Source organism: Alosa sapidissima, chromosome 18 (genome assembly GCF_018492685.1).
Source record: "Alosa sapidissima isolate fAloSap1 chromosome 18, fAloSap1.pri, whole genome shotgun sequence".
Lineage (NCBI taxonomy): Eukaryota > Metazoa > Chordata > Actinopteri > Clupeiformes > Clupeidae > Alosa > Alosa sapidissima.
In genome coordinates, this window is record NC_055974.1 from 26,564,724 (window position 1) to 26,574,099 (window position 9,376).

At 41.1% G+C, this 9,376-nt stretch overlaps 1 protein-coding gene across 1 annotated transcript in view; it reads left to right on the top strand.

The window, feature by feature from the left end:
* Positions 1–1,292: 1,292 nt before the first annotated feature.
* tm4sf5 (transmembrane 4 L six family member 5) overlaps positions 1,293–9,376 on the top strand; it is a 10,150-nt gene continuing 2,066 nt past the window's right edge. Inside the window, exons 1-3 of the mRNA XM_042070770.1 lie at positions 1,293–1,815; positions 3,430–3,510; positions 7,100–7,242. Of these exons, the coding sequence (XP_041926704.1) occupies positions 1,642–1,815; positions 3,430–3,510; positions 7,100–7,242 (398 nt within the window). The 5' untranslated portion in view covers positions 1,293–1,641. The remainder of the gene's footprint in view (positions 1,816–3,429; positions 3,511–7,099; positions 7,243–9,376) is intronic.

Consider the following 9,376-nt stretch of genomic DNA (forward strand, 5'->3'; position numbering starts at 1 on the left):
GATTGAGAAAAAAAAAAAAAAAAAGAAAACCCTGCAGCTTTGATAGTGACACCAATGAGACCCAGGCTCATTGGTACGGTAGTCAGGGCCACACAACCATAGTGACGGCCCTCCACCACACTAACACTACACAAAACCAAGCAGAAAGAAAGAATACATTTGAAAAACGTTACAAAAACATTACAAAACCATACTAGCCCTGGTGTGGGGTGGACCTATCCTTGATCTGTTTCACATCAGTCAGTTTGGAATAGTGCACCCTTGCTGAGGTTGTCTCTAATAGACAAAAGACACCACAACTCTGATCACTCCTGTCTAGGGCTGGCCAGTATGAGGTATACGGCAGGTACGCTGAGAACACATTTAAACAATGTAACTCTACATAATATTTGACGTTGTAGAACTGAGCCGCAAATCAAAAGGAAGAGTGTGGTAGCCTGCTAGGGTAAGAAGGCAGAAAACCTTTCAGGTTTACACCAGCCTCATCATACCGTATCATACCTTTTATATGCCTCTATCATTAACCATAAACCCACTATCAGCTTCACAATATTTTCCTGGTCTCTCTTGCCCAAATGTTGATACAGGAACCATAAAACTGAAAAAAAAAAAACTGTGCGCTGTACTTTGCATGTTATCTGAATGGTCTTATCTCCATTTTGACATCAGCACACCTGCCCCCTTCACTTCCTTCTTCATCAGATATTCATCCACCGTCATCATCCTGCTCTCTAGAGAGAGGGGAGCCGGGTGCTCTAAAGACAGATTTTAAAGATCTAAATGAAATCTCAAAAAATGCAAATAAACTTAGTGGCCAATATGTATTAACATACTATACCACAACCTGAGGGACAAAAAGGGATGTACAGACAGGAATGTACACACATGATGAACGTGTGTATGTGCGATATATGTTTCAGGCTTTATCGTCCCATATGTTATGACTGTTTTGGCAACTCAAATGCCTATTTGCCAATAAAGCACTTTGTATTTTTATGAGAGAGAGAGAAATATATATTATAAATAGAGAGACACAAACTATGGAAAAGTGAGTGTGACTGAACAAAGAATGGGAGAGAGTGAGAGAGATGCACGTAATGTTCACTAACCAAAGCAACCGTGTGCCAGACAGCATCCTCTCTGCCCACTCCATACATGGTGCTGCTACCAGAAAAGTAAATACATCTGGGTATCAAAGGGCAGAAAGCTGCTGTGGCCGTTCGGTCGATCTGTCAAACAGGAGCGCGCACACACACACACACACACACACACACACACACACACACATTAAACACAGGTCTCACAGAAGCAGAGAGAGAGACAGCAGAGAGGAGAGGAGGAGACCATTTTGCTGTTGGCTCTTTTAAAAAATAAAAAGTGAGAGTGAAACTTTATCATTGACGGCATACACTTGAGGTTCATTGACAAGGACGGCTCTTTGTGTTTTGGAAGCTTGAGGAACTTTTTGTTGGAGGGGCCATTTCACACAGAGTAAATTTGAACTTTTGAGATTTTCACTGAGTTCATTAACACTGCGGTGAAAGAGACCTACAGAGTTAATACTCACTCAGCGAGTGAGTGACTAACAGACGAACAAACGAACGAAAGAGATATAATTAGCGGCCCTGACCAGACGGCAGAATGTGCTGCACGGGTAAGTGTGCCCGGCTGATCGGCCTGATTCTGCTGCCATCCGCCTTCATCTGCATGATCGCCAACCTGCTGCTGTTCTTCCCCAACGGTGAGAGTCTGGACAACGGACACATTTCACTGCAGGTGTGGCTCATGGGTGGCCTCATCGGAGGAGGGCTTTTTGTAAGTACCGCGTGTTTTGTTATGTTAGCCAAAAACCTGAGAATTTTGTGTTGTTAGTCAAAAACCTGAACCTTTTGTGTTGTTAGCCAAACACCTGAACCTTTTTTTGTTCACTTCAACCTGAACCTTTTCTGTCAGCTCAAATGTGAACCTTTTCTGTCAGCTCAAATGTGAACCTTTTCTGTCAGCTCAAACTTGAGGCTTCTCCCTTCAACTCAAACATGAACATTTTTGCTTATGTTGATGCCTCTCTTTTTAGGTTTAGGGTTTTAGGTTTACTGAAACTCCGTTACTGAGGCCCCGTTCTATTTGCTAACTTTTGCTTTTTAAATTAAATTACATTTATTTTGATACATTTCTGAGGGTTCTCTCGTCATTATAAGTGAATATTCCAAAAATTTTGATTACCTTATAAATGCACACTATCTTAGTATCCTCTTTTTACAACATCAACCTATTTTAATATGTTCTACAAATCTGCTGTTATAGCTATCATACAAACATTTTAATATAAGGATGCTAAGGGAATTTGAGGTGTAAACACACTAACATGAGAGAGGAATACTTTAAGACTGAAAAAGTGTTACATTTGGATCCCTCCATGCCAGTAAACACACACACACACACACACGCACAAACACACGCCAGTAAAGACACACACACACAACACACACACACATCTTTGCACTTTGGAATGGAAAATCATGCAAAGAATGAATCTCCAATAATGCTAAAGGTTAGATTAGATAAGATTGATTGAGCGTTCATCTTAGACGTATTAATAATCAGCGAAACACACCCTAGCACAACCAACATACAGGAAGAGCACTCCAGCAGACCTCTGCCAAATTATGAGCACACTGCACAACGTACCGGAAGAACACTCCAGCAGACATCTGCCAAATTATGAGCACACTGCACACTCCACCGACATATGCCAACAACTTATTACTTGTTACATACTGTAGTCTCATGCAACACAATGTCATTCTTTTACCTTAAAGGAAAATTACGGAGATTTTTTTACGTAAATTCCTGTTTCACGAGGTCACCAAGTAGGTACATGGGCGCTCATGAACATGCCCCCAGAGTGTAGCGCTCTACCTGGCAGCTTTAGTTGTTGGCTGCAGCCAACACTCGAGCTAGGAAGAACCATTTTTTTTCTCATACTGACAATATATAGATAGATAGATAGATACGTTATTGATCCCCAAGGGGAAATTCAAAGGTCTCAGTAGTATACAGACATCACACACAACATGCACTTACAGCAGAAAAACTAATATAAGTATATAAATATAAATATAATTACTCGGTGACCTCGAGAAACAGAGATCTTTTTGAAAAATTGCAGGAATTCTCCTTTAAAATTCGAACTCATTTTGATGCTAGAAATGCATCTAGGTGTTGCATGTAACGGGTAATGTTGTTTTGTATTTGGTTTTGATTAGGAGTAGACTATAAAGTGCTCTTCCTCTTGCTGTGTAGATTAGGAGTAGACTATAAAGTGCTCTTCCTCTTGCTGCGTAGATTAGGAGTAGACTATAAAGTGCTCTTCCTCTTGCTGCGTAGATTAGGAGTAGACTATAAAGTGCTCTTCCTCTTGCTGTGTAGATGCTGTGTCCCAGCTGTTCAGCAATCAGGGCTGGTGGGAAGGGCTGCTGTGGGGCAGGTTGCTGTGGAAACCGTTGTCGGGTAAGTGTTTATTTATTTTTCTAAGAGGTTTAAAAAGATGGAAAACCAAAGGGTGAAAATAAGGGGGGAAAGGTATGAAATTCTCAAATAATAACTTTGGTTGTATAAAAGCCCAACATTCATTTCATACTTTCAAGCCCTCAATGAGAGAAGAAGACAAAGGGAAATCATCATGACTCAGAATCTTAAATCAAGCAATCCGGCTGTTAAGTCATGATGCAATAATGTGCCGATAATTCTTGATTGGTTATCGAAAAGCCAACGTTCTTTTTACACTTTCAAGCTCTCAATGAAATACACATGAGAGAAGACAAAGGGAACCTCATTAGCTTACTCAGAATCTTAAATCAAACAATTGTTTAAATAAGAGTCATGCTAATGGTAATATGTTAATAAAGGAATACATTCCTGACCAGTAAAAGATAGATAGATAGATAGATAGATAGATAGATAGATACTTTATTGATCCTCAAGGGGAAATTCAAGGGTCTCAGTAGCATACAGACATAACACACAACATGCACTTACAACAGAAATGGTAAACATTAGTATAGTATAAACATATAACTAAACTCCACTGTACAATAAAGACAGTAGAAGATAAGATAAGAAACTAACAAAACTAAATACTAAATACACTATATAAGTTAAATTAAGAAAGTCCAATGTGCTTGAGGGTGATCAAGCATAAGACGCTTGTAGTGACAGGGCCGGGACTGGTGATGTGCTAAAGGGAGTGAGTGTCATGGTGAAGGTGCAAACAGTAGTCCAACCATAGTCCTTAGTTGTGTGTGCCTGGCAAGGTGCTCAAGAGAGTGGGTGTCATGGTGAAGGTGCAAAAAGTAGTCCAACATTAGTCCAACAGTGCAACAGTAAGGTCCAGAGACCAGCATAAATAATATAGACAAATAGGAGAGTAAAGTGTAATGTAGACAAGGTAAAATAAAAAACTATTTCAGTGCAAGAACAGGTTGAGGTAACAATGTAGCAGTAAAACAGTAGAGAAAACATTAGGCTGTGTACAATAGTAGAACAGTAGTAAAACAGTAGTAAGCAGTAGTGAGCAGTCAGTACTCAGAGAGGGTGGAGAGGCAGACAGACTAAGCAGAGAAGTCTATCTCTCCTCTTCCCTTTAGTGAGGCATTGTACAGTTCAATGGCCCTAGGAACAAATGACTTCCTCAGCCTTTCAGTTGTGCATGGCAGTGAGCGAAGTCTCCAGCTGATCAAGCTCTTTTGGTTTTTGATTGTGCTGTAGAGTAGATGACATTCATTGTCCAAGATGTTGATCAGTTTGTTCAGGGTCCTTTTGTCAGATATTGAAGTGATGCACTCCAGTTCAGCTCCAACTACAGAACCAGCCTTCCTTACCAGCCTGTCAAGTCGCCCAGCATCCTTCTTCTTTGTGCTTCCTCCCCAGCATACCACTGCATAGAAGAGGGCACTGGCCACAACAGACTGATAGAACATCCTGAGGAGCTTGCTGCAAACATTGAAGGACCGCAGCTTCCTCAGGAAGTACAGCCTGCTCTGTCCTTTCTTGTAGAGTGCATCAGTGTTGGCTGACCAGTCCAGTTTATTGTCCAGGTGGAGACCCAGATACTTGTAGGTGCTTACCACCTCCACATTGACCCCATCAATGGAGACAGGTAGCAGAGCGGGCTTAGACCTTCGGAAATCCACCACCATCTCCTTGGTCTTTGAAGTGTTAAGTTGAAGGTGATTGAGTTTGCACCAATGCACAAAGTCCTCCACCAGGCTCCTGTACTCCTCCTCTTGCTCGTCCCTGATGCACCCCACAATTGCAGTATCATCAGAAAACTTCTGCATGTGGCATGACTCGGTGTTGTAGCGGAAGTCAGATGTGTACAGGGTGAACAGGACTGGAGAGAGCACAGTTCCCTGTGGCGCTCCGGTGCTGCTGATCACAGTGTCAGAGAGGCAGTTCTTCAGTCTGACGAACTGTGGTCGCTCGGTCAGGTAATCTGTAATCCAGGTTACCAGGTGAGCGTCCACACCCATCTGCAAGAGCTTGTCTCCCAGTCTGAGGGGTTGGATGGTGTTAAAAGCACTTGAGAAATCAAAGAACATGATTCTCACAGCACTTTTCCCCTTGTCTAGGTGAGAATGTGTCCTGTGTAGAAGATAAGTGATGGCATCGTCCACGCCCACTTTCTCCTGGTATGCAAACTGTAAAGGGTCTAGTGCATGGTGTACCTGGGGTCTGAGCATACCTAAGACCAGACGCTCCATTGTTTTCATCACATGTGATGTTAGAGCGACAGGCCTGAAGTCATTAAGCTCGCTGGGGTGTGGTTTCTTGGGAACGGGGGTGAGACATGATGTCTTCCACAGTGTTGGAACTTGTCCGAGACGTAGACTCCAGTTGAAGATGTGCTTCAGTGTGGTGGAAGAAATACTCTAGTTGTGGTTTTGGCAGGTTTTGGGCCATATGTATACAAATATAAAGGTTTAGTGGTGTCAGAAAGTAGGCCTAGGCTACAAACATTCAGTTTATATTAAATCTGGATGTCATTGTTCTGAGGGGCCGTAGGTTACACTGATTTGAGAACAGCTACGGGTTGTTAGGCACGACGCGCTAGCGGAGTATACCCCCCCCCCCCCCCCCCCCCCTTAGTTGTTCTAAATCTAACCTACGGACTTGAGTGGCTTATTGCTTTTCTAAAACGGTAACTAGAGATTTCATAAAATAAAGGCACAGCAACGATTTATTCATAAATAATCATTCTTCCACCAAGAAATATATTTCCTCTTTCTGAATAGTTGCCAAGCAACGTCGAGACACAGCTACTTTAACTTGTGTATCAAGTTATGGTAGCGCAGTAATATATGCGGTCAAGGTAGGCTATATGTTTGTGCTGGATTTTACAACGGCATCGAACAAGATTCAGCCAATCCTACTCAAGGACCGGAACTATCTGTTTCAGAAACTATAACTTTAAACCACCGACAGCAGGATTGGCTGTTTTTTTCTGATAGACTTATCAGTAGGCTAATGTACACTATATAGAATATCTCACTACATTATCATGTTTGAGAAGAAACTACTACACTTTGCCTATGACTGCAGACATGCCCGCTCGACAAGAGAAAATGAGGAAGTTGAATAGTGTTTAATAGCCTACAGAAGTCAATACGTTCCTTATTTGGCTGTGGCGAAGTGAGTATCCTCTTTTGTGTGTGTGTGTGTGTGTGTGTGTGTTGTGTGTGTGTGTGTGTGTGGAGTCGGTTATATATGTGTGTGTCTGGAAAATGTAATGACCTCATCCACCCCACTCAACCTATGTCCATTTCCCTTTCTCTCTTCTTCCCCTGTTTCTACTCTCCATCTCTCTCTCTCTCTCTCTCCATCTCTCTCTCTCCATCTCTCTCTCTCTCTCTCTCTCCATCTCTCTCTCTCTCTCTCTCTCTCTTCTCTCTCTCTCTTCCCATGTTTCTACTCTCTCTCTCTCTCTCCATCTCTCTCTCTCTCTCTCTCTCTCTCTCTCTCTCTCTCTTCTTCCCATGTTTCTACTCTCTCTCTCTCTCTCTCTCTCTCTCTCTCTCCCCCTCTGTCTCATGACTGGTAGATGTTGAACTCTGTCTTCTCCTCTGCGTTTGGTATGATTGGCGCCATCTACTGCACCAGCGTGTCCTCTGCAGGCCTGGCCATTGGACCCAAGTGTGACACGGGAAGTGGAGAGTGGGGTTATCCATTCGAAAACCTCCCCGGGTAGGGTACAACTCACACACTTAGCTAACTGTGGGTAAACTAGCTAAACTAAGCCCACTAAGTTGTTACCCACTGCCATTATTTAAAGAACTCATTAATTAGTTATTAGTAATAAGAGTTATTTTTTTAGTGTCAAACATTCTTAAAAAAGACCTAGAAATATTAGGTTATTAAATATTAAATAATATTATGAAGAAACAAATGTTTTGACATAAAACAAATGCTGATGCTCACTGCAAGAAAATGTTCTGCAAGAACATTCTTAATCGACTTTTTGAGTACATGTATATTCCTGATGTATGTGACAGAACTAGAGGTTCTCACATGTATGGATGACATTAACTAAAAAGACATTAAAACACTGCCCATAAAGTCCTAGTGGTAGTGTCAGCTTGGAGTGCTGTTCAATCCAAGTATCGCACTATTTAACTCCGTATATAGTAGGAAACCAGGTAGACCTAAATAGACATGGGCAGCGTGGAATGACGGTGCGCTCCACCCCACATTGAGACCAGCCTCGATCTGCAAGCTGCAGCCAGGGGCTTCTCGTTCAGTCTGCAGCAGACACAATGAGATCATGAGAGGAACAGCACTGACTTCTGCCTCTAGAGGGAGCTCTAGCACCAGGAGAAAGGGTCTGTGACAAGGGGTTATAACACCTAATCTGTAACGCATTACAAAACAGCATGTTGAAACATGCCACCAGGATACATTACATACTGTATGTTATCACAAAATCTTTACACATATAAATTGTGCGTTGCTGCAGCATGTTGAATTATATTCATTAGGCTTGGCTGTTAATCAGCTGCTGGAAAGTCCTCCACCAATAGCACAAGGAATTGAACATCTTCCCTGTGTATAACTAAAAGAAACATTACATACACACATGCACTTTTCTAGAATAATGTTTGATATTTGCCACTGACATGCGTGGAACAATATAAGACCTGTTTGATTTTTATGAACTCCTACAATGAGGGTGTTGTTTTAGCTTGTTTGTGGAAAAGCTGACAGGCATAAATGCGTCAGCCAGTTTCTTCTGGCCCACCATAATGGCTATTTGTATTAATGTTAGCTGTTTAGTTACAGTTAAGAAGGCCAAAATGTGATGACATGTTTTGCAAGTTCTGCCTGTCTTGGCCAGGGCTCGCTCACTTGGAATAAAGCCTTCTATCTCAATGTGACTACCCTGGTCCCTGGTTAAGCAAAACATGTACATAAATATAAATAAAAATACCACTTTTTGTGGTATTTATCCAAACAGTCCTCCTCATGGAAAAAGGCTGTGTTCAACAGCCAATCAATTAGATACACTTTCACTATCACCCATATACTGTGTGTATGTGCATATACAGTGGCAAGAAAAATGTGAACCCATGCTAAAGTTGACTAAAAAGAGGAATAAAAAATCATCTTTTGGAAATTGATCTTAATGCCTTAATTTAAAAATGAGGTAAAAATCAACCTTTAAGGACACCATTTTTTATTTGTGAATGAATAATGTATCGTAAATAAATAAATGTTCTTCTTTAAAATACAGGAGGCATAAGTATTGAATGCAAATCAAACCAGCTAATAGGCTAACTGAAATAAAACCATGCCAATCTCTAGGTATGGTTAAGGGTATGTGATAATGTGGGGCTATTTTAATTCCAAAGGCCAAGGGAACTTTATCAGGATGCATAGTATCTTGGATCCATGAAATAACTAGCGTTTAAAAAAATAAAAATCTGCCTGCCTCTATGGGAATTTAACATAGGGGGTGTAAACTTATGCACCCTGTATTGTAATTAAGAATTTTATTCTTCGTAATTATTTACAATACATTATTCATTCACAAAGAAAATTGGTATCCTTAAAGATTACATTTTTCCTCATTTTTTTAATGAAGGCATTAAGATCTATTTCCAAAAGATGATTTTTTTTACACCTATTCAATGACTGAATGGCTAATATGATGATGTCTGCATCTTTTTGAAACACTGTTTACAGCAATACACTGTTGATAATTGACATCTGATCTTTTACCTTGACATTTAGGGTGCGTTCATAAATTCAATCTGACACTCTGAAAATAGAATAACGCACGGTTAAAAAGTTTCAGATTGTGCTCGGAGCGCTCGGAGTGGCA